The following is a 27,358-nucleotide window of genomic DNA, read 5'->3' as shown; positions in this document are numbered from 1 at the left end:
TTATACAATATGGTTTTTCTTACAGTAGTGAGTGACACGTTCATGTAGTTCTTGCTTATTCTTTTGAAAGTACCTTCTAAATATCTCATGAGGATAAATTACATCCATTTATTAGTGGTGAGACCATTTTCATCATGAAAAAAAAAGTAAATTTGGTACATGACAAAACTTGACACTGTGGACTCAAGTATAAAGTTAGGAATTAGAAAGACATCTCAGGACTTCCCTGGTGGTCCAGTGTCTGAGACTCTGGGCTCCCAATGCAGGGGGCCTGGGTTCCATCCCTGGTCAGGGAACTGGATCCCATGTGCTGCAACTAAGAGTTCAGGTGCCACAACTTGGACCAGGTGCAGCCAAATAAGTAAATAAAAGTATCTTTACCTGCCGTATTTTTAGATTCGTCTCTCCATCCAGATTAGATGTTGCAACAAAACACATTGCCTGAGGTTCACTAAAGAAAATAAAACAAATAATATTGAATCAATATCTCTCCAACAAATTAGTTTCCCAATAACTGTAACCATGAAGTATGATCTACATCAGCAAGGATTCTTCAGAACTGAAAGGACCACAACAACTACCTTGCCAGTGGAGTTCAGCAGTCTGATCCTACAAGCCCAAGAGTCCTAATCACTGGGGCCGTCAGGAAATTCCCTGAAGTTGGTTTCTGTGTAGAAAGGAATCTCACTTTTTGCTGTGTGGGTAACCAGTTCCAAAACATTCCTATTTAACAGCCCATCCTGTGAAGAAGAACTGAAGAGCCTCTTGATGAAGGTGAAGGAGGAGAGTGAAAAAGTTGGCTTAAAGCTCAATGTTCAGAAAACTAAGATCATGGCATCTGGTCCCATCACTCCATGGGAAATAGATGGGGAAACAGTGGAAACAGTGTCAGACTTTACTTTTTTGGGCTCCAGAATCACTGCTGATGGTGACTGCAGCCATGAAATTAAAAGACGCTTACTACTTGGAAGGAAGGTTATGGCCAACCTAGATAGCATATTTAAAAGCAGAGACATTACTTTGCCAACAAAAGTCCGTCTAGTCAAGGCTATGGTTTTTCCAGTGGTCATGTATAGATGTGAGAGTTGGACGGTGAAGAAAGCTGAGCGCCGCAGAATTGATGCTTTTGAACTGTGGTGTTGGAGAAGACTCTTGAGAGTCCCTTGGACTGCAAGGAGATCCAGTCAATCCATCCTAAAAGAGATCAATCCTGGGTGTTCATTGGAAGGTCTGATTTGAAGCTGAAACTCCAATACTTTGGCCACCTCATGCGAAGGGTTGACTCATTGGAAAAGACCCTGATGCTGGGTAGGATTGGGGCAGGAGGAGAAGGGGACGACAGAGGATGAGATGGTTGGATGGCATCACCGACTCGATGAACATGGGTTTGGATAGACTCCGGGAGTTGGTGGTGGACAGGGAGGCCTGGCGTGCTGCAACTCATGGGGTCGCAGAGAGTCGGACACGACTGAGCGACTGAACTGAACCTGTTACCACTGGCTTCCCTGGTGGCTCAGATGGTAAATAATCTGCCTGCAATGCAGGAGACCTGAGTTCGATCCCTGAGTTGGGAAGATCCCCTGGAGGAGGGAATGACAACCCACTCCAGTACTACAGCCTGGAGAACCCATAGACAGAGGAGCCTGGCAGGCTACAGTCCATGGGGTCACAAAAGAGTCAGACATGACTGAGCAACTAACTCTAACTCTAACTCCTGTTGCCACTGAAGCAAAGTGCCACCACTGTCACATATCAAAGCTCCAACAGGTACAGATCTGTTTCTGGATTCTCTATTACCTCCCATGATTCTAGTTTTTCTGTTCGTGTGCCAATATTAACCTGTCTAAACTGCTACAAATTGAAAATCATCTCTTTAAATGAAGTCAGACAACTACCCTCAAATTATTCTTTTCTAAATTTATTTTTAATTTGAGGATAATTGCTTTCCAATGTTGTATTGATTTCTGCCATGCATCAACATGCACCAGCCATAGGCATACACATGTCCCCTCCCTCTTGAACCTGCCTCCCACCACCCCATCTCACCCCCTTTAGGTTGTCACAGAGCACCAAGCTGAGCTCCCTGTGTTATACAGCAACTTCCCATTACCTATCTATTTTACACATGCACGCTAAGTTGCTTCAGTCATGTCTGACTCTTTGTAACCCTATGGACTGTAGCCTGCCAGGTTCCTCTGTCTGTGGCATTCTCCAGGCAAGAACACGAGTGAGTTGCCATTTCCTTCTCCAAGTGATCTTCCCGATGCAGGGATCAAATCCACATCTCTTACGTCTCCTGCATTGGCAGGTGGGTTCTTTACTGCTAACACCACCTGGGAAGCCCCATGGTAAAGTATATATTTCAATGCTCCTCTCTCAATTCATCCTACCCTCTTCTTCCCCTGCTTTGAGTTTGCTCTCTATGTCTGAGTCTTTATTCCTATTCATAAGTGCCTTGACTGTTCTCAGCCCTTTGCTCTTCCAAATACATTTCTATTAACATTGTCTTTGACTTTCTGTATCTTATGATGTCTTGACATCTTACAAATCATGTTGGCGGGAGAGAGACTGCAACTCTCAAGGGCAATTGATCCTTAGAGACAGAGTAGGGCTCTACCAGGAGTGTGCCTTCACGTGCAAACCAACAAATCCTGAGTCTATGCTCCCTAAACACCTGCTTTATCTAACTTTCACACACTTGTGCCCTAAATCATCCCAGGGCCTGGTACTCAGCAACAGGAGACCTATAGCCCAAAGCCCAGCAGAATTAGCCAAGACTGTTGTTGCTGTTCAGTTGCTAAGTCCAGTACGACTTTTCGTGACTCCATGGACTGCAGCAAGCCAGGCTTCCCTGTCCTTCACTATTTCCTGCAGTTTGCTCAAACTCATGTCCATTGAGTTGATGATGCCATCCAACCAGCTCATCCTCTGTTGACCCCTTCTCATCCTGCCCTCAATCTTTCCCAGTATCAGGGTCTTTTTCAATGAGCTGGTTCTTAGCAAAGTATTAGAGCTTAAGCAATCCTAAATGGTTCACTCTGCCCTGCCCTGACTTTCCTCCAGAAATCTCACTAAAGGCTCTGACCTCAGCTTCCTCTCTCTCTTGTTTCTGCCTCCTGACCAAATGCAATGCTTCCCCTTTGACCCTGCATGGCAGGGCATCTTGCCTTCTCTTGGGAAGCATAATGACTCTTCTCTCAATGGCACTGAATGACATCATTCAATCACCTCCGCAAGCTCAAATCCCACAGGTACAAATTAGATATTTATAATCAGCTCACCAATTTCCCATTAAAATATGTTTGAGATTTTGGTTGGAATGGCAGTAATCTTCTAGATCAGTCTGGTGGGAATTGACATCTTTATAATATTGAATCTTTCTATCCAAGAACATGATATATTTCTCCATACATTTAAGTCTTCCATTAAGCACTTGCATATGTTTTGTCAGATCTGTTCTTAAGTACCCTATCATTTTTGTTTCTATTGTAAAATATATCCTTTTATTACATGAGAATAAAACAAGATAATAAGTGTAAAATATTTTAGATTTGTTGAATGTCTATAGAAATTGTAGAAGAGATAGAATTAACCTAAGAATCAGAATAGAAGAAAGTATGTCCAGGGAAATTAAAGAAAAGATCACAAAAGTATAGAATAGCAATCATCAATCTACGACCCAAATGCTAAATCTGGCCCCTGCTTATTTTCATAAATAAAGTTTTACTGGGACACAATCATTCTATTTGGTTACATTTTGCCTTTGGTTGTTTCTGATAGTACAGAAAAAGAGCTGAGTAGCTACAACAGATTGCATGGCCCACAAAGCTGAAGATATTTGCTATGTGTCCTTTTACAGAAAATGTTTGCAATCACTGATCTCCAGTATAAAGGGATGGTGAAAGGAATGAAAGAAGAAAAGGCCTTTGGTTTTTTTTTTTTTTAATTTCTATTTCATAACAAAAGTTCCTTAAATGCCCACTAACATAACTAACCTGGAGGAAATCAGGACCATGTCTGCAGGAAGGAACTGCCCATTGGTGGCCTTCACAATGTCACCCACATTAACCTTTTAAACCAGGAGAGAAAACACACAAGCATGAATTTTTAAAAGCATAATTAAAAGCAAAACCTGTCAAATATTCTCAAGAAAAAGTATAAGATGAAAATCCTGGGGCCATCCTAATAAATTCAGCTGCATTAGAACAACTGAGTCTCCTGATGCTTTCATTCTTCTGTGATATTCTCCATAGAAATGCTGTCTTGTACCCACAGCAACAGGTTGTGAACCACTGACTTTAAGTCAACACCAAAGCCTTTGACTGTGTGGATCACAACAGACTGTGAAAAATTCTTAAAGAGATGGGCATACCAGACCACCTTACCTGCCTCCTGAGAAATCTGTATGCAGATCAAGAAGAAACAGTTAGAACTGGACATGGAACAACAGACTGGTTGCAAATTGGGAAAGGAGTACATCAAGGTTGTACATGGTCACCCTGCTTATTTAACTTACATACAGAGTACATCATGTGAAATGCTGGGCTGGATGAAGCACAAGCTGGGATCAAGATTGCTGGAGAAATATCAATAGCCTCAGATATGCAGATGACACCACTTTTATAGAGGAAAGCGAAGAGGAACTAAAGAGCCTCTTGATGAAAGTGAAAGAAGAGAATGAAAAAGCTGACTTAAAACTCAACATCCAGAAAACGAAGATCATGACATCCAGTCCCATCACTTCATGGCAAATAGATGGGAAAACAATGGAAACAGTGAGAGACTTTATTTTTGGGGGGCTCCAAAATCATTGCAGATGGTGATTGCAGCCATGAAATTAAAAGATGCTTGTTCCTTGGAAGAAAAGCTATGACAAACTTAGACAGCATATTAAAAAGCAGAGACATTACTTTGCCAACAAAGGTCTATCTAGTCAAAGCTATGGTTTTTCCAGTCGTCATGTACAGATGTGAGAGTTGGACCATAAACAAGGCTGAGCACCAAAGAACTGATGCCTTTGAACTGTGGTGTTAGAGAAGACTCTTGAGAGTCCCTTGTACAGCAAGGAGATAAAACCAGGCAATCCTAAAGGAAATCAGTCCTGAATATTCACTGGAAGGACTGATGCTGAAGCTGAAACTCCAATACTTTTGCCACCTGATATGAAGAACTGACCCACTGGAAAAGACCCTAATGCTGGGAAAGATTGAAGACAAGAGGAGAAGGTGACGACAGAAGATGAGATGGTTGGATGGCATCACCGACTCGATGGACATGAATTTGAGCAAGCTCCAGGTATTGGTAATGGACAAGGAAGCCTGGTGTGCTGCAGTCAATGCGGTCGCAAAGAGTAGGACAAGACTGGGTGACTGAACTGAACTGAACTGACTTTAAATGTTCCATGCAGCAACACGGAGGTAACACCCAGGCACAGTGGAGGTGTGTAGACCTCTAGCCAGGCCAACTTAAGTTCAGATTCATTTCACTCTTTCCTGGCCACGTAACTTTGAGCAAGAGGCTCTTTCTCTTTGGTTCTCTACTTCCTCATAAACAACAACAAATGGACAATATGATGGTTTTGAATGACATGCTTCACAGATAAAAATCTGTTAACTTTAAATATGGTAGCTGCTTATGACTAAGTTAAGCATTAAAATACATTCTTACCTCTTTCCACAGAATCATTTGCCATGCATTCTGTCTTAACACTGAAAAAGAAACAGCTATGTATTCGGTGTAATAAAGATACCTTTTCTCAAAAACTACAGGCATTTCTTTATATTCTCTCTGTTAATTTAACCCTTATATAAACTGAAAGAATAATATGCACTTTACCAAAAAGAGCAATATACCTAACATAACATGATAGGATAATGATATATTATAATATAATATAAATAGACAGGCAGATAGAGGCTGTATTAAGTTACTTCCAATCCCAAGAGAAAACTGTTTGCTGTTATATGCTAAAATACTGGCTGTAGCCTGAAGAGCAACATTTTTCCAATCAAATACAGAGACAGCACATATCAGAACTAGGACTGAGAGAATATGTAACACCCAGATCTTTTTTACGGACATAAGAATTGCTCAAAAGCAAAAAAGAATTGTTCATATCCTGAATACTTTACTCTTCCCCATCTTTTATCTTTCCTTTTATTCTAGTTAATGTATTTATGTGATTCTAACATATGGAAATTGAGTTTCCTTCTGGTTTTTGTTATTTATTTCTGTATTTCTTTGAATACCAAAATGTTATAAAACATATTACAAATATCTACTTGATGAATTTGGATATTTTCTTAGAGTGAAATAGGGTAAAAGCTAAATCTAATATCTTACCTATTGTGTTCTTTGAGTTAACTAATTTGTCTGCCATATGTCGTTTCTGTTACAGGAAAAGAAAACAAACCATGACATCAAAAGTTTGAAATGAATCATTCAAATCACAATACATGACACAGTGGGTTTAAAAAGAATAGAGGTAGTAAACCTAACTATAAAGTAGGTTTTTGGCTATAAGCTGATTTCACTTTCCTTTCTCCTTTACATGACTTCCTAAACTGAGGTGTGCCCTAAGGGAGGCCAACGACCAACGTGGTCAAGTGTGGGACCTCTAGAACCAGCTTGCCCTGGCTGATGTCCCAACTCTGCCCCTGACTGTGACAGCCTCATCAGGTCATTGACTTGTTTGTGCCTCAGTTTAAATGAATTCACACACGTACACACACACCACACACACACACACACACACACACACACAAAGATATATCGATACATAGCACAGTGCCTGCTGCATAGTAAAGTGCTTACTTGAAATGTTAGCATTTCATGTGATGTTTGTAACGACTATTTGGCTAAACACATAATTGGCTCTGTTGAATATTGCCCCAATTTAACCAAAAGCTTTTAAGTTTGAAAAATTCTTTCATACTATAAACCAATTGAAAGGCCTAACAGATTTAACTGATGACATAACAAGCTGGTAGGAATGAGGCAGAAACGTAACAAATGACCACCACTAGTTATTTTAGAAACGAGCATTAGGACTGTAGGTGAGGAGGAGGAGACAACTCTAGAGAGACCCCAGCTGCAGCAAAACACTGTTAGCTATCTGTCTTCTTTTATTTTTCTACTGAAATCTGCAGGCGCCTGTAAAATCACTCTTCTGCCAAAGTTATAGGAGTAACAAAGTAAGAGCACAATTTGTGTGAACATCCTTCTCTGCCATCTAGGATTCTCTTCTCTGGCTGGATTATGTCCCCAAAGATACTATCATAGTTCTCAGAATAGATATGAAGTCCTGCTGGTCTCTCAAATACACATATGATTTAAAATGTGAAACCTCAAAACTTTAATTCACTCTTCATATCAACTACAGATTTAAAGAACTATACAGTTCCAACCAGTAGCCTAAAAAAAAAAAAAAAAAGAGCAAGAAATACACCTCTTACATTCAAGGCAGTGGTTTTGAGAGCATTTACTAACAGTAAACTTACATAATCTTCTACAATCTCTTTAATGCCTGAAATTGCAAGAATAACTAGCAGAGGCACCAGAGTTGTGTATTTTCCCGTCGGAGATACGTCTGGAATTTGCTGCAAAATAGAGTGACGCTATTAATTTCATCAGTTCTTATTATATTTTGCATATACTGAAAGTTACACTGCTAGTGGCATGATCCAGGACGTGACAACAACAGACACATTAAATATAAAGCGAAAGGACTCAGGATAGCAAAATCACCCCTGGAGTGTGACACTAAATACTCAAAGTCAAAAAGTCAAAGTGTTAGTCACTCAGTTGTGTCCAGCTCTGTGTGACCCCATAGACTATAAAGCCCGCCAGACTCCTCTGTCCATGGAATTCTCCAGGCAAGAATACTGGAGTGGGTTGCCATTCCCTTCTCCAGGGGATCTTCCTGACCCAGGGATCAAACACTGGTCTCCCACGTTGTGGGCAGATTCTTTACCACCCGAGCCACAAGGGAAGCCCAGACACTAAATGTTATACACTATGGAAAAGTCCCCAGAGCAATTGCTTAATAACATTTCAGTCATTGTGTCACCTTTCTAATAGACACTTTATCATGTTTTGGTTGAAACAGCTCAAAACCTCAATGTTTAAAATAGCATATTCGGGGGAAATTCCTTGGCAGTCCAGAGGTTAGGACTCCACACTTTCATTGCCAAAGGTTTGGGTTCAATCCCTGGTCAGGGAACTGAGATTCCATAAGCCCCACAGTCAAAAAATAAAGTAAATTTTAAAATAATAAATAAAACAGCATCTTTTCAACATAGCTAAATCCAAATGGTCAGCTATCTTAATCTTGCTTCTTTTTGAGGAAAAGGAAAAATTTTTTGGAGGCCCAGAAGAATAATGTTTCCTGGGAACAAGGTACCTGTAGACTGTGTTCTAGGGCTACCCCCTACTGTCTAAATTGTGAAAAATAAAGTGACTGAAACTGCGGTTGTAGTTGCTTTCTGATGGATGCAAGAGTAGGTGAGGTCTGGGGTCTGACCCTTTAGTTTTCCAGATTTAGACAAGTTCTTGTTCAGTCACTCAGTCGGGTCTGACTCTTTGCAACTCCATGGACTGTAGCACACTAGGCTCCAATATCCTCCACTCTCTCTGGGCATTTGCTCAAATTCATGTCCACTGAGTCAGTGTTGCTATCCAACCATCTCATCCTCTGCCATCCACTTCTCCTTTTACCTTCGATCCTTCCCAGCCTCAGGGTCTTTTCCAGTGAGTCAACTCTTTGCATCAGGTGGCCAGAGTATTGGAGCATCAGCTTCAGCATCAATCCTGCTAGTGAATGCTCAGGGTTGATTTCCTTTAGGATTGACTGGTTTGATCTCCTTGCAGTCCAAGGGACTCTTAAGAGTGCTCTCCAGAAACACAGTTCAAAAGCATCGGTCCAATTCTCACATAATTACTGGAAATACCATAGCTTTGACTATTTGGACCTTTGTCGGCAAAGTGATGTCTCTGCTTTTTAATATGCTGTGTAGGTTTGTCACAGCCTTACTTCCAGGGAGCAAGCGTTTTTTAATTTCACGGCTGCAGTCACCATCCGCAGTGATTTTGGAGCCCAAGAAAATAAAATCTGCCACTGCTTCCAAGTTTTCCTCTTCTGTTTTCCAGGAAGTGACGGGACTGGATGCCATGATGTTTGCTTTTTTCATGTTGAGTTTTAAGTCAGTGTTTAGAGTATATTTCCAGACGTGGGCCTAGGTATACTCTTTATGCTGCCTTAGTATTTTTGCTTGCTTATTATCTCTTTGCATAATAGGACATATACATACACCTAGTTCAGCCTTAAAAGAAGGAGATTCTGTCATATGTGACAACATGGATGACCCTTGAGAAAATTATAGAAGTGAAAAAAGCCAGTCACAGAAGGACAATACTGTATGACTCCACTGATACGAAGCATCTAAAATAGTCAAACTAAAAGAATTATCAAGGAGGACAGTGGGTGCCAGAGGCTGGTAATGGGGGTGGGGGGAAGCAGGAGCTGTTACTCGTGAGTAGAAAGCTTCAGTTATGCAGGATGAAGAAGTTCTAGAGATCTGCTGTGCAGCAAAGGTCCTACAGGTAATAGCACTTTATTGGAGATTGGAGACTTAAAAGTTTGTTAAGGTGCTAAATCTCATGTTAAGTGTTCTTACCATTATTAGGGGTGGGGGGAGATGTTATTTTGAACTAACATGAGGGGGGTGAATTATATCTTTCAAAATACAGTAAAATTATCTTATTATGGGGGTGACACAAATGACAAAAGTCACTTCAAATATATCTCATTAATTCATCTACTGTTCACCAACATGTCTTTCAGCCCAGAAATGGAGTTTAGTGTCTCACTAAGTTAAATATTTTAAGAAGAGAGTTCTCTCTTTACAGTGCTTAAATTTATTCTCTGTGTCATACTCATGAGATTGTTATACGTTTTTTACTTCTAAGAAATCTGAATCTAACAACATGTTCAAAACATTACCTGCAATATAGTGATGAACAGGAAAAAGGCATTGGCAGTTTTGCTAAACTGCAGATACAAATATCGAGGGAGAAATGACCACATGCTGTACTTGGCTGTGCTGTAGAAAGGTAGAAAGTTAGAAAGTTAACCTTCTGAACTCAACAAACACCAAGCAAAACACAAAATTTGGTTATAACTCAGAAGTGGATAAAACATTGTTTTAAAATGCTGAGACTTTTCTAAAGCTATTTTGTCTTTTATCACAGCATTCATTATTATCTTTAAAAAAACCCAAGGTAAAAGAAGAATTTCCCCATTTCATGAAGTACTGTGAATACATAGGCAGATGTGGGGAACCAAGGATCTGAAAGCAGAGAGCAGCATGTTATCTAGATACATGGATGACTGAGTCCCTTTGCTGTTCAACTGAAACTATCACAAAACTGTTAATCAGCTATACTCCAATACATAATAAAAAATTCAAAAGAAAAAAAATAAACACATGGAAAGGAGAAGGTAATAAGGAACACAACCTGGTAATGAGCAAAATTTTGATATATAAAAATACAAGTTCTGTTCAGAAAGAAAGCACTGTAAGACTGAAAAATGATAACCAACTAGGAAAAATATATTTGTAGCACATAGGGAAAAGAGGCTAATATCTCTAGTATACAGTGAGTCTTTAAAAACCATTAAGCAAACAACATGCATCATAATATAAAAATGGATCTAAAGCATAAGCAAGTAATTATCAAAAGAATAAATACAAGTGGCCAGTAAACATAAAGCAAGCAAATAAACCTCTAATAATCAAAGGAATAAAAACAACCAGAGGCTTTCACTTCTCACACCGACAACTGAGTGACTGAGCAATCCCAGCATTATTAGCAAGGACACGAGGAAACATGAGCTCTCAAACTGATGATGTAGGTGTAAACCGGCATCATCTCTGGTGAAGGTTATTTAACATGTATAAAAGTATAGACAGTATGTCTTTTGGTCTAGGATAGTGTCTCAATCTATTTGAGCTGCTGTAACAAACATACCATAAACTGGGTGCTGATAAACAACCAACATTTATTTCTCACAGTTCCGGAGGCTGGGGGTCTGAGATCATGGCACCAGCAAATTCAGTGTCTAGTGAGTGTCCACTTCACCACTGACATTCTCAGTGTAACCTCACATTGTGGAAGGGGCAAGGCAGCTCTCTGGGGCCCTTTTATAAGGTCACAAGTCCACTAATGAGGACTCTGCCCGAACGACCCCATCATTTCCCAAGGGTTCCACCTCCTAAAACATCACATTGGAGGGCTAGGATTTCAACATATGAACTTTGGGGGAATTCAGACCATGACAGAGAGATGATAGGTAGATATGAGTGGTTTAAAAATTTTAGCTCTAAAAATCCAAAAATATAAAGAATCAAATTCTTCAAATATCTTTGTAAAATCTATTGAAGTATGGTTAATTAAAAAAAAATGTGTTCTGGGTACCTCACTTATCTTTAATACTTTCCTCTTTTCATATACTCCTTATATTCTTTATTATATTTGGATTTGCTGGATATTATGCATATTATTTTACCAAACTTTTGGAGTTTTGAGATAGGAAATTTAGTATTTCTTCTTTTAATTCATCCTCATCGAATTTGAAGAATTCCCTAGGCAGGATGTTTTTGAAAGACTCATGAACTAAATAGAATTAATAATTGGCAATCCAAAACTGTTCTTCAAGTTCTTTACATTTAATAACTTTTAAGACTATTGATACATAAAATAATTTTATAAATATTAAAGCTGGAGCCAAATTTAAAAGAGGTTAAGTTTCTTCATCATGTGCCTTTTAAAAAGCAGATGTTTTATTCTCCCTTCATTTAGGAGGTAGTCCTCCAAAGACCCAGTATTACGGTGGTGGGTTTCCAATTCTGGTTTCCACTAGGTGTGGCCCTAGGTTTGAGTTCCCTCCTCCCACTGAGCACGAAATCTGAAGCCCTAAGTCACCAGAACGGGCAAGTGTCCTCAGAAACCAGCCACATCAGCATCCTTGACCTCTTTGGGTTCCTGCTTTGCCTTCATTTTTGGCTTCAGAGATATCCTCTTTCTCTTGACAAGTCAATGATGCACATTTTTAAGCTCTTTGATTAGTTAGTTAATAGTGAAAAAGCTTACTGACTACTGAGCTCATATATCCAACCTCTGGCCTTAGAGCCTGGTTTTAAAAAAATAAAGAATATGTATATGTGTGTGTGTGTGTGTGTGTGTGTGTGTACATATATACACATATATATGTGTGTGCGTATGTGTGTGAGTTGCTCAGGCATGTCCAACTCTTTGCAACCCCATGGACTATAGACCACCAGGTTCCTCTGTCCGTGGAAGTCTCCAGAATACTGGAGTGGGTAGCCATCTCCTTCTCTAGGGGATCTTCCTGACTCAGGGATAGAACCCAGGTCTCCTGCATTGCAGGTGGATTCTTTACCATCTGAACCACCGGGGAAGTTATAAACGTACATATGAAAAAAGTCCCTTTCAGGCTTTCATCTAAACTGTCTCTGCAGAGTTTCAGTACTCAGCTCAGTGAATTCCTCAGGAAGCAGAACTCTTCCTAGCTAATGCTCATTCCCCAGTGGGTGATGTTGGTGGGTGACTCCCCTGGCGAAGGCTTTCCCCTGCTCCCTAGCAAGTGGTGTTGCTAGAGCACTCTCAGCTGGTGGGTGGGTGCTTGGTGCTGCCTGTGAATGGGACAAGTCAGAGCAGAGAGCGACTTCAAGGAGCCTCAAAAGGGAGGTGAAGACAAATCCTGTTCTCTGCAGTGAGTTCCTCCAGGTTCAAGAACGCTGTTCTAGCCTGGCGCATCCACACAAACTGTTGTTTATTGCGGGGAAGACCACAGCTTCCTCCTTCCTCTCCTCCTACCTCCACAGTCTTCTCACCTGATGGAGTTTTTGCAGAAAGTGTTCCTAAGGGGTTCGTTGAGGTAAATGGTGCGGGCCTGTGGCACATCTGCTCCTTGCAGAGTTTGCCTCCAGCCCATCTTTTCCTCCACCTCCGACAGCCCCCAGAGAAGCGAACAGGTCCTGTGGCAAGAAGGCACCAAGACGTTACATGGAAACTCAGGTGAAGGCAGGCTCCAGGGAGGGCAGCGGGTACTCTGTGTGTGTGTGTCTATGTGTGAGTGGAGGGGTTACACACAGCCTCTCTTGAGTCCCCTGGGGAGGACAGCGTTCTTTGCCCCCAGGGATCATGACCTGGGCCAAGAGAGGTAGGGCAGCCTTCCCCTGCTGCCCTGCATAGAGGGGACAGCTGGACTCCTCCACAGCTCATATACCCCACCTCTGCCCAGCCCCAGAGGCTCTGGGTGGGCACAGAGCCCAAGAAAGGGGTGAGGGCCCATGAATTAGGACTCAGCAGCTGGACAGGAGGAGGAAAGAGACAGAAGAAAGGGAAGCAGAGGGGAGGATGGGATGGGGGCCCCCCCGAAGAGTGTCTTGGCCAAGTAGCAATGGCTCCCAGATCAGAATCTGAACCCTGACCAAGATGACCTTCATCTAGACTAAAGTCTAAACAGGTGTCTTTCTTCCTGCAGGCCCTTGAAGTCACTTTTCTTTTTTCTAAAGTATTCTCTTTAGATAACTTGTAATTGTAACTAAACTTACTCTATGCCCTTTGAATTGTATATAAATCTCAAAAGCCTTTTACCAGCTTTAAGATTCAGGGAATCTTTCTCAAGGACCTGGGATATCTCTGAAATGCAGTCATCCAGGACCGTAGACTCCTGACTTCAGCAGACTCCCTGCTCAAAGCTGGAAAACTCCCTCCTGTTGTGAAAGGGGAAAAGCTGTACTTTTCCTCTGGGTAAAGCGAATGTTCAAACCCTGGATTGTCCATGATCCCCCTCTTCCCCACCTCAGCTCTTAAAAATCTCTCCAGTCCTTTGTGTCAGCTGAGTTGAGTTCTGTCTCCCTTCCTTCTGCAAGTCTTGAATAGTCTTCCTTGCCTGTGTAGCTTTCCTGCTCGGACATCTCCTAACTCAAGAAGGAGGAAGGAGGAGGCCAGCTTGGGGAGGGGCTCTGCCCTGCGGCCCATCCACACTGAGAAAGTAACTCTGTATGTGTCCATAGGCCCACACTGCCCAGATTTGCCAAAATTCTTTCAGCTCAGGGTTAAAGTAGATGCTCAGATTCTCGGGGTCAGGGATTCAACCATCATAATTGTAGCTTAGTCCAGGTATTTCTCTTCCCACATTTCACTAACAAAGTATCCATGAGTGAGGGGAAGATACAAGAGAAACACAAGAAAAGAGGTGAATGACAGCTAAGCTGCTGCTGATAAAAGTAAACAAAGCTCTGGGTCTTCACCCAACCAGAGACCTGTGTCATTAGGGCTACCTCGTAAAGCCTGCTGACCTGCAACCTAAGGGAAGGTTGCCAGTGACTGACTGTTCCCACTGGGAAGGGCCAAGCCTAAGGCGATGCCCCTGCTGACCCACGAGGTGCCTCCTTCCTCAGCAGATACCTGGTCTGGAGAGTGGCCCAGGAAACTGAGCAGCAGTAAAAAGTGATCCAGCACAGGATCCATGCAAAGTCATGCAGCCTTTTGCCCAAAATATGACAAAGTCGGAGGAACAAAACACAAAGGGAACTGTTGTTTGCATATCAAAAGAATTAAGTAACAAAACACATAGAAAATTAAGTAACAAAACACATAGAAAATGCATTTACTTTAAAAGAAATTAAATATAGCCATGATGAAACAAGAGCTCAAAAAAAATCAATTTTTAAAGTGATAATAGAGACTTCCCTGGTGGTACAGTGGTTAAGACTTCACCTTCCAAAGCAAGGGGTGAAGGTTCGATTCCTGGTATGGGATCTAAGATCCCACAGCGTCTTCTGGCCAAAAAACCAAACCATAAAACAGAAGAAATATTGTAATAAATTCAATACAGACTTTAATAATGGTTCACATTAAAAAAATCTTTAAAAAGTAAGGTGATAATAAAACTTCAGAAGAATTTTAAACTGACCTGAAAGAGCTCAGGGAAGAAATGAAAGAGAAAAATACCTTCAGAAAATGAAAAGCTACATTGAAGCAACTCAAATAATAGCTGAAAAGAGGGGGTGTGCTGCACATACTACAGAAAACTAAGCAAGATGAAATTTAAAAGAGCACAGAGGATAAAGAATTGGAGAAAAATTATAAATTTAGGACAAAGTATATCCAATGTGTGTATATTTGTTGTCCTTGAGAAAGAAACAAAAAATGAAAAAATTAGCTAAGCAGTTGCTGATGAAAATTAAAAAATACAAATAAAAATATCCAAAACCATGGTAGAATAAACTTGTCATTAAATACTTTTCTTTAAGGGGCATGACATGATTGAGGAAAATCTGATACAAAACAATCAATGCCCAATGCCAAGATACTTCCTGACAAAGTTTGTTGGACTTTAAGAATAATGAAAAACAGATCATTATTCTTTTCAAAAAAATCATTATTCTCAATCAAAAGCTAGTTTATTCAATGCATTTATTTGGCTCGTGGGGTCTTGGTTGCAGTACTGGGGATCCTCCTTGTGTCTTGTGTTGTGCAAGCTCCAGACCGCCAGGGCTCAGTTGTTACAGCAGACAGGTTTAGTTGCCCTGGCATGCGAGATCTTAGTTCTAAGAATAGGGATCAAACCCATATCCTTGCATTGCAAGGTGGATTCTTAACCACTGGACCACCAGGGAAGTCCCCTAAAACCAATTTAATTGCCTACAAAGTTTGGAAGGGAAGGGAATACTGGGGCCACACTTATACTCTACCACTGAAACATTCAAGCCAGAGGCAGAAGATTGAATATCCCACCAAGAAATGAATGAAAAACTTTGGTAATCAAGACTAGTAGGAAGCAGTGATTTATTTAGAGACAAAAGTAAGGCTTTAGATAACGGTGGGCAATCTTATTGTGACCAAACTCTTTACTGAAACATTTTAAAATGCTAAAAAAAAAATAAGTAAGTTTTTTGAATGCATTGAATAGTCAAGATAAGAGCTATTATTGGGCAAAAATTCAGTCAAAAGCAAAAAATCCAGAGAAATAGGTGAAAAAAAATCAAAAAGCACTTTTTCCCAGAAGAAATTTGCAAAGTCCTACTAAAGTTAACTATAGAGAAATAAAGGGTATATAAGTCAAGGCTCAGGTCCTGAAAGGCTTAGGGAATCTGAAAGATCCCTATGGTCACACAGATTCGTCTCCTGAGGAAGGAGAGAGAAAAAGGGAAGAAGGAAAGAGAAAGGAAGGGAGGGAGGAAGGAAAGAAAGAGAGAACACATCCTGGAAGGCTATAACTTCTGGTGGGCTGGCTGTCTAGCAAAATAATCCAAACTGGCATCACCAGAGTTGAAACAAACCTCAAGCTTCATTTAAGAGGGTTCAGCACTGGTAGTGCTAGAAGTGACTGGAACAAATAGGAGTCCACTCCAAAGAAAAATACCTTCATCCTAAGCCTCAAAAAATCCCCACAAATTACTTATGGAGGGGAAGGAGTAATATACAGCCAAAAAGGGAAGCAAAGCATCATAAATAATCAGCATTATGAATAAAAGATGGCAGAAACTACCCACTAAAGATTTCAAATGCTTGAGTTAGAAGGTACACATTTCTTTAGAAAGAAAATAACCATATAAAAAAAAGCACAAGCTTTAACCTACCTATATGGAGAGAAACTATGAGAAGTAACCCAACAAGTGTGAAAAAGAATCAGACAAAATCTCTATAAATGAGGGAAGTCATAGTCAAACTTAAAAATTCAGTGGACAAATTTGGCAGCAGATAGGCTGCTGCTGAAAGTGAAAATAATAAGATGGAATAGAGATCTGAGAAATTATGAAAAATACAGCTTGGGGAAGGGAATAGATGGAATATACATAAAGAAATTCAAGTAAATAAAGTAAAATGATCTAACAAAAATTTAATTCGAGTCTCACAGGGAAAAGAGAGGAGAAAAAAAATGGAGCAGAGGCAACATATGAAGAACCAATGGCTATGACTCTTCCATAGAAGCAAGAAAACCAACAAATCTTTATAAGATAAATGAAAACAAAATCATACTTACACATATAGTAAATACAGAAAACAAAAGTCAAAGAGAAAATCTTAAAGTTAGCCACAGAAAAATAAGAGGGGAAGGAGGAACTCTTCCCAAAATATTTTATGAAGCCACATTATAGTGGTACCAAAACCAAAGTCATTACAAGAAAAAAATGGTACAAAATACTTTATAAACATGGACACAAATATCTTTAGCAAAGTATTTAAAATCTACCATTATGCAAAATGATTATACATCATAATTTTTATAGGTGGAATTGTGTTTCCTCACCAAAAGGAAACATTAATATATTGACATCCTGACCTTGCAGTAGTACCTCAATGTGATCATATTCAGAAATATATTGTCTAGCTTTGTTTGGGCCACTATAACAGAATACCACAGATAGGGTAGCTTATAAACAACAGAAATCTGTTTCTCACAATTTTGGAAGCTGAGAAGTTCAGGATCAAGACACCAGCATGATCATGTTATGATAAGGACCATCCACTTGATTCATAACTGGCGCATTCTGTGTTCTCACCTGGAAGAGGATCTATGGTCCCTCTGGTCCCTCTTTTATGAGGCAATAATCCCATTGATGAGAGCTCCACTTTCATGCCTAAGCTCCTTCCGAAGGCCCCACCTACAAATACCATCACCTTTAGGGGGTTAGGATTTCAACATATGAATGGTGGGGAGGCAGGACACAAACTTGAAAACCATAGCATAAGTTGTTCACAGATTTAACTAAATTAAGATGATGTCATTAGGATGAACCTGAATCCAATGTAAGTAGTGTCCTTATAAAAGAGAGAAATTTGGGCTCAGAGACAGACACACAAATAGAGGGAAGATGTGCAGAGACGGAGAATGTCACGTGAAGATGGACGTAAAGAATGGAATTCTTTTGACACAGGCCAGAAACTGAAAGAACAAAGAATGATCCTTCCCTACAGGCTTCACATCAAGCATGGGCTGATGACACCATGATTTCAGACTTCTATCCTCAAGAAACATGAGACAGTAAATCTCTGCTGTCCTAAATTAGCCATTTTGTGGTACTTTCCTGTGTCAGGAAACTAATGATGACCATGTGGGGACTGGTTCAAAATTGGGAAAGGAGTACATCAAGGCTCTATATTGTTACCCTGCTTACTTAACTACATGCAGAGTATATCATGCGAAATACTGGGGTCGATGAAGCACAAGCTGGAATCAAGATTGCTGGAGAAATATCAATAACCTCAGATATGCAGATGACACCACCCTTATGGCAGAAAGCGAAGAGGAGCTAAAGAGCCTCTTGATGGTGAAAGAGGAAAGTGAAAAAGCTGGCTTAAAATTCAACATTCAAAAAACTAAGATCATGGCATCCGGTCCCATCACTTTATGGCAAATAGATGGGGAAACAATAAAAACAGTGAAAGACATTATTTTCTTGGATTCCAAAATCACTGCAGATGATGACTGCAACCATGAAATTAAAAGACGCTTGCTCCTTGGAAGAAAAGCTATGACCAACCTAGACAGCATATTAAAAAGCAGAGACATTACTTTGCCGACAAAGGTTCAAATAGTCAAAGCTCTGGTTTTTCCAGTAGTCATGTATGGATGTGAGAGTTGGACCATAAAGAAGGCTGAGCACCTAAGAACTGATGCTTTTGAACTGTGATGTTGAAGAAGACTCTCGAGGGTCCCTTGGACTGCAAGGATATCCAACCAGTCAATCCTAAAGGAAATCAGTCCTGAATTGGAAGGACTGATGTTGAAGCTGAAACTCCAATACTTTGGGTACTGATGAGAAGAACTGACTTATTGGAAAAGACCCTGATGCTGGGAAAGATTGAAGACAGGAGGAGAAGGGGATGACAGAGGATGAGATGGTTGGATGTCATCACCGACTCAATGGACGTGAGTTTGAGCAAGCTCCAGGAGATGGTGATGGACAGGCAAACCTGGCATGCTGCAGTCCATGGGGTTGCAAAGTGTTAGACATGACTGAGTGACTGAACAACATGTGGGGTTAGGGTTAGGGTTAGGGTTAGGGTTAGAAAGCAAGGTTGAATCATTTGAAACCAAAATAATGAAACCTGTCAAAAGACTGAAAAGCCCGGTGATAATGTCAGTAGATATAGAAGAACTATTTGGCAAAATTTAACTTCAGTCAATAAAATCTCTCAGCAAACCAATAAAAGAAGGGAATTTCCTCAATCTGACAAAGGATTTCTATGAAACACCTGCAGCAAATATCATACTTAATTGCCAGAGACTGAATGCTTTCTCTGTAAGACTGGAGACAATACGAGGCTGTTCTTTCTCACGGTGTCTACTCAGTGTTGTACTGGAGGCTTTAGTCAGTACAATAAGGTAAGAAAAACAAGTGAAAAATAAAGAGAAAGGGAAAAATAGAACTGTATTAGATAACAACATGATGGACTCTGCAGAATATTCTCAAAGAGCCTATTTTACAAGTTGTTCTGGTGCAACGCATAAAGAATCCGGGAGTCAAGACTTTTATACTTACAAATTAAAAAAAGCTAAACAAATCAAAAAACAACTCTTCTTAGATCCATAGATAGATAATCTCAAAAATCTAAGAATGATGTGAAAATGATATGTGATCGTTGCTGTAGTTTAGTTGCTAAGTCATGTCCGACTCTTTGTGACCCCATGGACCGTAGCCTGTCAGGTTCCTCTGTCCCTGGGATTCTCCCGGCAAGAATACTGGAGTGGGTAGCTATTCCCTTCTCCAAGGGATCTTCCCAACCCAGGGATCAAACCTGGGTCTCTTGCATTGTAGGCAGACTCTTTACCGCTGAGCCACCTGAGAAGCCCATGAAAATGATACAAATACTCTATTAAATCATTTATGTAAACTTTAAAATACATAACTATAATATTAAGTCTTGTTTATGGATCTATAGTTATAAATGTGATTTTAGAAATTAAAAAAGGACTAAAATCATATAACAGAGCACATCCCTTAGCACGCAGCCGTTGCTGGGCACCATTACTCAGCACCCTGTTACCAGGAAACCGGTCCTCCTCAGCCATTGGTCAGCCCTTCGGTGGGTCCCATCCACAAGCAACCAACTGTCAATGAGGAGCCATTAGAGAAGTGACTCAGTCAACAGTTGGTGGTGCTGTGGTCCTCAGGTGGAGAATGAGGTAAGAGGCAGATCCCTGCCTTCTCCCTGAGACCCTCCAGCTTGCACAGCCTTGGGCCAGTGGGTGAGCTGGGGGGAGAGGGGGCAGCCAGGGAACAGACTGAGGGCTGTGCCCTGCGGGGCTCCAGAGCCCTTGCCAGGGCCATCCATTGGACAGGACTAGGCCTTGAGGCAGCAGTGAACCTCTCTCTCATTCTTGTCTCTGTGACCTCAATGGTTGCGGCTGTCTGCCTGGGTTGCAATCTGTGGGAACTGCCCCAACCTTGTGGGAGGCCTGAGGAGTCCAAGGGCCAGTTGAGTTGGGTGTCTGTCTCCCTCAGGGATGACAGCTGGGCAGGGTCTGGGGACCTGGCCCTAAGGGAGCCGTCAGCTGAGCTCTGCCTCCTCTCAGCCAGGACCAGGGACCTGGGAGGGCGACAGCTGTGCTTGGGACCTGGCTCTTTCTTGTCAGGACAGAGAATAACATTTGTTTGGCAGAGGTTTACAGGAACATCGTCACCTGACCATGAACTGGCCTCAAAAACAAGGATCTGAAGTCTGCAGCAACTGACAAGGCCCTTCCCTCACCTTTCCTAGAAAAGGGCTTTACTGAAAGCCTTCAATAACTTTGGGGTTCTTAGTGCATGAGCCACCCATCTCCACGTGTGGCCCTGTAACAAACCTTCCTCTGTTCCAGACTCCAATATTTTAGTATTGATTGGCCTCACTGTGCCTTGGGCACATGGATTTGCATTTTCGGTAACAATCATGCAAAGCACACTTATAATAGTAATTGCTTTGGGTGGGAGGTGGGAAAGGGGGGACAGGAGGAATGAGCCTAGAGGTAATGGTCAAAGGTGGCTTTTACTTTGCTTTATCCTAACGATTCCTTTTTTTGCAAGAATGTAAAGAGAAAATCCTGGAAACAAATGTGACAAAATGATAAAGGCTGTTTATTCTATAGGGTGAAAATAGAGTGATGAATTTTATACACACATCGTCACATATTGCATAGCACTGGCGTCCACTGAACAGTGACAGGTCACACACTAGAGTATGTTTAAGCAATAGGTAAATTACAATTGAATTCATCATCTCAGTTATTTCTCTGGCCATTCACACAGGACCCTGATTTCAGCTTCTCATCACCTGCCCCATGATACCTGGAGGGCAAGAACCTGGGGTGAAAGGGGAGCAGAGGCAGACTGCCAGAGTAGAGCAACCAGACCCGACTGAGTTCAGTTACTATAACTGCTGCAGGGCAGCTGCCAGGCTTAAAGGGACAGCAAGCTGAAGGAAGGCGCTTCAGAGTTACTCACCAGCCTCAGGTCACGGAGACCACTTAGGATCAGAATTGCTGATCCCTTCAAGAAAGATCTTGAATGTATGTTGTAGCTCAGCACAAACAGCTCTAATCCCAGACTGGCCCCCTGGCCTTTGCCAGGAATGAGATGAAACCTCCCCAGCTGGCCTCTGAGAGTTCTGACAATTGAGGGCTCAGCGCTTTCCCCTCCATGCTGCATTTCTGAGATGGGGTGGCCAAGCCTCTCATCCTTACTCACTCACAGCCTGAAAAGGAGGCCTTCTACACTTAGAAGCCAATTCACCTTTCTTCTAAGTGGTGGAAAAATACATAACATACCTTATTGATGAGTGAATGCATCAGGGTAAGACAATACCTCGCTTAACATGACATAGAGTAAACTTGATAATTGATGATTTTTGCCAATATTGGTGTAGCCTAATCATTGTTTCTCAAACTGTAAGATCTCAGGAGCTCTTCATATGCAAAAAACCCAAGGAGCTTTTGCTTATGTGGCTTCTATCTATCAGTCTTTACCATACTAGAATCTACACAAGTACTAAAATGGAACAGGCCCTACAGTACTGTTGCAGTGAAAAGGAAAAAAATACAAAAGAGAGAAATGAGTTTTTCTCTTTCCCTTTCTGAGAACAAAGAAAATAGAGAACAGTGAGCAGACCTGAACTCACGGAAAGAATGTTTTACTTTAACTGCTCCTAACTCGGCATGCCTGCAGCTAAGTTTGCTTTTCTGTCCCCTGACAGGGGCTACACTTCACATCTATTTTCCTTTGGCTCTGCATGCTAAATACATCCTGTATCTGGTGTTTACCCTTACAACCCTTCCCTTTATAGTTACATACCAGAAAGAAGGCCACAGAGGCATCAAAGTGCCAGACCCAGTTACTGAGTTACTGACACCCACGTATGACTGTCTTTCAAACAATGCAAGAGGAAAAAGTCAAGATCCAAACACTTTCGTTCCTCATCACGACTCCTGACTTCGAGACCTCATCTTATATAAGCCCCTAGACTCCTCACGGACGGGAGGCACAGTTCTTGAAGCTTGAGCCTACTGTGTTGCCCTCTCCGCTGGCTGAGAATTAAGCCATCTTTCTATTTCCTCCAAACTCTCTCTGTGTATTTTTTATTCTGCTTTGGTGGGCAGAGAAAGCCAAGACTCTGGCCAGCAACAGTCCTTCCTCTTTTACCCATGTTCTCTGCCTGCCTTTTGTCTGTGGAAAAACTTTAGCCAAAGAAGAGGTTTAATCAGAGAAGTGAGAACATGCAGAAACAAAGGAAAATAGTCACAGCAGACCAAATAATAGTTTAGTCATTAGGCATAGTTAAGAACCTTCAGTTCCTCCTCAAGGGCTATGATGTTCTGAGCCATAATCTATGAGCTATCTTAGAGACCGAAACACCCACCAGGTGGAAGAAGTTAACTACATGATGGCCAGACTATAGCCATGATATAAGCTGCCACAGTTCTGAGAACTGGATTCAAAAAACGGAACCAAACTGATCCTGGAACTAAAACCTAACAGTTCTTAAAACAAGATGACACTGGTCAGACCACTGCAAGACTAACTTCAAGATGACTGTCAGAACTGACTGCTATTTCTGCATGTAGCCCCATCCCTCAGCCTATAAAATTTCTTGCCTCCTGATTGTTGGAGGGGAGTCAGCCTTTGGACAAGGATCCACCCTCCCTCCACCCCCAGGTTGCCAGCATCCAAAATAAAGCAAACTTTTATTAATTTCACCAACCTGGCCTCTTTAATGGCTTTTGAGCAGCAAGCAGTGGGACCTGGGTTCAGTAAACAGTACCACCATTCCTGAGAGCAAGTCAGCACTACTTACTGAAGCTAAGTATACATATACCACCAAATCCCAGCCACTCGACTCTGGGACATACTTACCAAAGAAACCACAGGGTAGGTTCATAATGAGACATGCACAGATCTGTAGAAGTGGGAGCAGCTGGGAACAACATAAGTATCCATGATTGAGAGGAAGAGATAAACTATGGCGCATGACTGCTGCAGAATCCTACATGCCTGTCCGAAGCATGTTATACAAAGTAACACAAATAGTTCTCAAAAAACCCCAATATTTTATGAAAGTTAGAAGCTAGTTGAGATGTATATCACAGTGATTTATACAAAAATTTTAAACTTTAAATATTATCATATAGTTTTCTAAGGAAATATGTTCAAAATATAGAAGACGGCTTGGGAGGACAAACCTTAAAGACACTAGGGAATGAGGTGTATGGAACTGCAGGAAGGAGACGAAGAAAAACGACCAAAGGAAAATGAAAGAGAAAAGTGTAGCCTTTCTGGACCAATGATGTGTCATAAATAAAGAGTCTGATGATGACTAACTAATTCTCAGCACCTGAGGTCCTTAAAAAACAGAAGAGTCATTTCACATGAGCAGAAAAGACTGTTAAGACTCACTGGGACTTCCCTGGAGGGCCAGTGATTACAACTCTGTGCTTCCACTGCAGCGGACAAGGGTTCGATTCCTGATCATGGAACTAAGATCCCACATGCCACTTAGTGCAGTTTGAAAAAAAAAAAAGACTTGCCGAGATTATGTAAACATTTCTTTACAAGTGACAACTGCTCATGGGACATGATATAGTAAGTGCCCCACAGGATTCATGAGTTAGCTGACCAGTTTATTCTCCCAAGTAAAATGAGATTTAAAAAAACTATATAATATGAAAGGGCACTTCAAGACAATGCTGAAGACATAAAATTTCTTGTGTTGAACTAATACCCTGTTTTTCTAAGTAACCTTGTATCAGCAAAATAATTTTAATATACATTTTGAGCAAAGGAACAAGTAAATGAATTTTCATTTCTAATTAGGTATACGTGAGTCTGAAATTTTTTACAGGATGTAAGAAGCTAGAGAATACATGGAAAAATTTATAAAACATACAACTGCCATACCATCTTACTTTTGATTATTCTTGACATTACAGAGATGATATTCTATACAGATTTATATTATAAGGTAACTTCCTCTGCTCTGTTTAACTACCCTATGTCCTAAGGGAGAACTGGAGAGGGAGAAACCAGAGCAGATCACAAGGGCACCCGAAAGTTCTCACTCTGTCAACACATACTTACTGAGCACCTGGAACATGAGAGCCACTGGCTTAGGCTTGATCCCAGGTGATAAACATGACAGCTTCAGTGCAGCTTCTGGTCTGAGGTAGGAGAAGAGCTTCTCAGGCCACTTCCAGGAGCCTCTTAGCTGAGCAGCTCCCCACGACTCACCAGCAGACGGTCTGGACTTTGCCAACCTTTCATTCTTGTCCATGCTGGCTTCCAGCGCCAATCACATGTCTGGATAGCAACCCCTGGGCATAGGTTACAAGGGATGAGAAACCTATTTGATGAATAGGTTACAATCCATGAGAAAGGATGAGAAAGAAAAGGTCCTGAACTCTATGTCCCCCCGCCAAGCCACCATGGTTCTAGAGCACTGCCCACAAAAAGACCCAAAATCTTGAAATAAATATATTAAAATGCATCCACCTTACATTTCATTAAGGAAATATATCATAATAAGTAGTAAAAATTCATAGGTATATTCATCAAGCTGTTAATGTTTTATAAAGTACAAAAAAAAGACACCTTCACATTTTAACTATATTGAGTTGACTGCTAAAAATAGTCAAAGTCAGTGATTGTATAGAAGTAATAGCACAGGTTTTCTGATGCTTTTAAGATTGTATGACTGAAATAACTAAAGAAACAGAAGAAGCACATCCCAAGTGCTGAATGTCCAGAGTGCTATCAAGTTCCCCTGAGCTTTGGTGGGCACGCAAGTGCTGAGGGGCTGTTGAGCCTTTTGCACCAAGCTGGCAGGTCTCAGCACCTCCCAAAGTGGGACAGGCACCTTCCTCCTCTCCACAGTAATGGTGATACAAGGTTATCTTGTGGGATAGGCTTTGCCGAGGGCTCAGGACTAATAAGGGCTTCCCTGGTGGTTCAGATGGTAAAGAATCTGCCTGCAATGCAGGTAGACCCAGGGTTGATCCCTGGGTTGGGAAGACCCAACCCCCCTCCCCTGCCCCCTGCAGAGGAGGGAATGGCTATCCACTCATCTTCTTTCCTGGAGAATTCCAATCCACGGCGTCGCAAAGTCAGATACGCCAGAGCAAATAGCACTTTCGCTTTTTCAGGACAATAAAGGGAAATTAGAGTAGAGCGAGGAACAACTTGAAACTCATTTGTAGAGATGTGGACGGACCTAAAGACAGAGTGAAGTAAGTCAGGAAGAGAAAAACAAGCATTGTATATTTATATATATATATATAATCTAGAAAATGGTACTTATGAACCTATTTGCAGGGCAGGAATAGAGGTGCAGGCGTAGAGAACAGATTTGCTGACAGAGGGGAAAGAAGAGGACGGGACAAATTGAGAGAGTAGCACTGACATGTACACACTACCATGTGTAAAACAGCTAGTGGGAAGCTGCTGTGTAGCACAAGGAGCTCAGCTCAGTGCTACGTGATGACCCAGAGGAATAGGATGGTGGGCGGGAGGGAGGCTCGAGAGGAAGGGCATGTGTGTACATATAGCTGATTCACATTGTTGTAGAGCAGAAACTAACACAGCATTGCAAAGCAATCACACACCAGTTTAAAACACACACACACACACACACACACACACACACACACACACAGAGCTGCTTGGATGGTGCTCTATCCACAGTTTCGCCCCGGGTCTGCCTGGATATCTCTCTCCTTAGCCCTGACCTGGAGCACCACTATTGAAAACCCTTTATCTCCCCAAGAGGAGGGATCCTTGAATCCTGTCCTTTATCCTCAAGTTCTGGCCCCTGGCCCCTTTTCTGGACCTGCCAGGAAAAAAAAAAAAAAAAACCACAAATAAACAAGAGTAAGTTACTAGTTCAGCAGAGTTCAGCCCAAGGTGTAGGAAATGGCAGCAGTCAACTGTCTATTCTCGACACTATTTTGTCTTCCCCAGATTCTGTGGAAATAACTGAAGACCAGCTACCCTCATAGCTCAGTTGGTAAACAACCCGCCTGCAATGCAGGAGACCCCAGTTCAATTCCTGGTCAGGAAGATGCCCTGGAGAAGGGATAAGCTACCCACTCCAGTATTCTGGCCTGGAGAAGTCCATGGACTGTATAGTCCATGGGGTTGCAAAGAGTTGGATACGACTGAGCAACTTTCACAACCAGATGAGAACAAACAAAGGCCACTTATTCTGAACTTGCTCCTGGAGGGCAGTAAGCCAGCATCGCTGGCATTTTTGCTGAGACTGAAAGGCAGGCAGAGGAGTGGAAAAGCTTCATAGCAGAAAAATGAGAAGGCTTCAGGCGCACCCTGACTGAAGGCTATTGGCACTGAGAAGCTGCAGATGTGTGCGAGAAGCAGGGCTTCATATGTGGTTGGTTATGAATGTATATTTGACTTTCTCTAGTTGGTCCTAAATTGGGAGTGGAGACAAAAATTAGAGAAGCTGTCAGTTAGGAATCAAGTCCTGGTTGTGTGGGGGCAATTGTTACAGAGGTTATTGTTTGTTTTCTTGGAGGATTACTAAAGATGGAGGTCTGATTTCCTCAAAGTCTGATTTGTAGCTAGCAGACTGGCTTCCTGGGCTGGTTACTGTACATAATACGTTGATTTCTGGGCTGGTTGCTGCAGACTATGGTGGGAGTTCTGTCTTTACATATGGGTCTGGCCATGTCTGTTTGTATATTTAATCTCTCAGTTCAAAACTTCACCCTGGCTCCCAGGGGCCTGTGGTGTCAAGGACAGAATCTTTAACAATATATATGACCCTTCACCAACTGGCC

The 27,358-nt window shown here is 41.5% G+C and overlaps 1 protein-coding gene and 1 long non-coding RNA gene across 4 annotated transcripts in view; one reads left to right on the top strand and one right to left on the bottom strand.

Moving 5' to 3' along the window:
• The window catches only part of LOC145530146 (phospholipid-transporting ATPase IB-like), an 88,192-nt gene extending 67,801 nt beyond the window's left edge, over positions 1-20,391 (bottom strand). For all 3 annotated transcript variants that reach the window (XM_081550988.1, XM_081550989.1, XM_081550990.1), the window contains exons 1-8: positions 20,035-20,391; positions 12,915-13,058; positions 10,001-10,100; positions 7,500-7,598; positions 6,343-6,388; positions 5,668-5,708; positions 3,996-4,069; positions 382-451 (exon numbers count right to left, since the gene is read on the bottom strand). In XM_081550988.1, coding sequence (XP_081407114.1) covers positions 382-451; positions 3,996-4,069; positions 5,668-5,708; positions 6,343-6,388; positions 7,500-7,598; positions 10,001-10,100; positions 12,915-13,058; positions 20,035-20,036 — 576 coding nt within the window. In that variant the 5' untranslated portion in view covers positions 20,037-20,391. The remainder of the gene's footprint in view (positions 1-381; positions 452-3,995; positions 4,070-5,667; positions 5,709-6,342; positions 6,389-7,499; positions 7,599-10,000; positions 10,101-12,914; positions 13,059-20,034) is intronic.
• LOC145530147 (uncharacterized) lies at positions 20,155-23,269 on the top strand. Its single transcript, XR_014071483.1, has 2 exons — positions 20,155-20,224; positions 21,327-23,269. It is a non-coding gene; the product is annotated as an uncharacterized LOC145530147 (long non-coding RNA).
• The last annotated feature ends 4,089 nt before the right edge of the window (positions 23,270-27,358 follow it).

This window comes from Giraffa tippelskirchi, chromosome 12 (assembly GCF_054371585.1).
Source record: "Giraffa tippelskirchi isolate mGirTip1 chromosome 12, T2T-mGirTip1v1.2.pri, whole genome shotgun sequence".
Taxonomy (NCBI): domain Eukaryota; kingdom Metazoa; phylum Chordata; class Mammalia; order Artiodactyla; family Giraffidae; genus Giraffa; species Giraffa tippelskirchi.
This window is presented reverse-complemented; position numbering and strand designations above follow the sequence as displayed.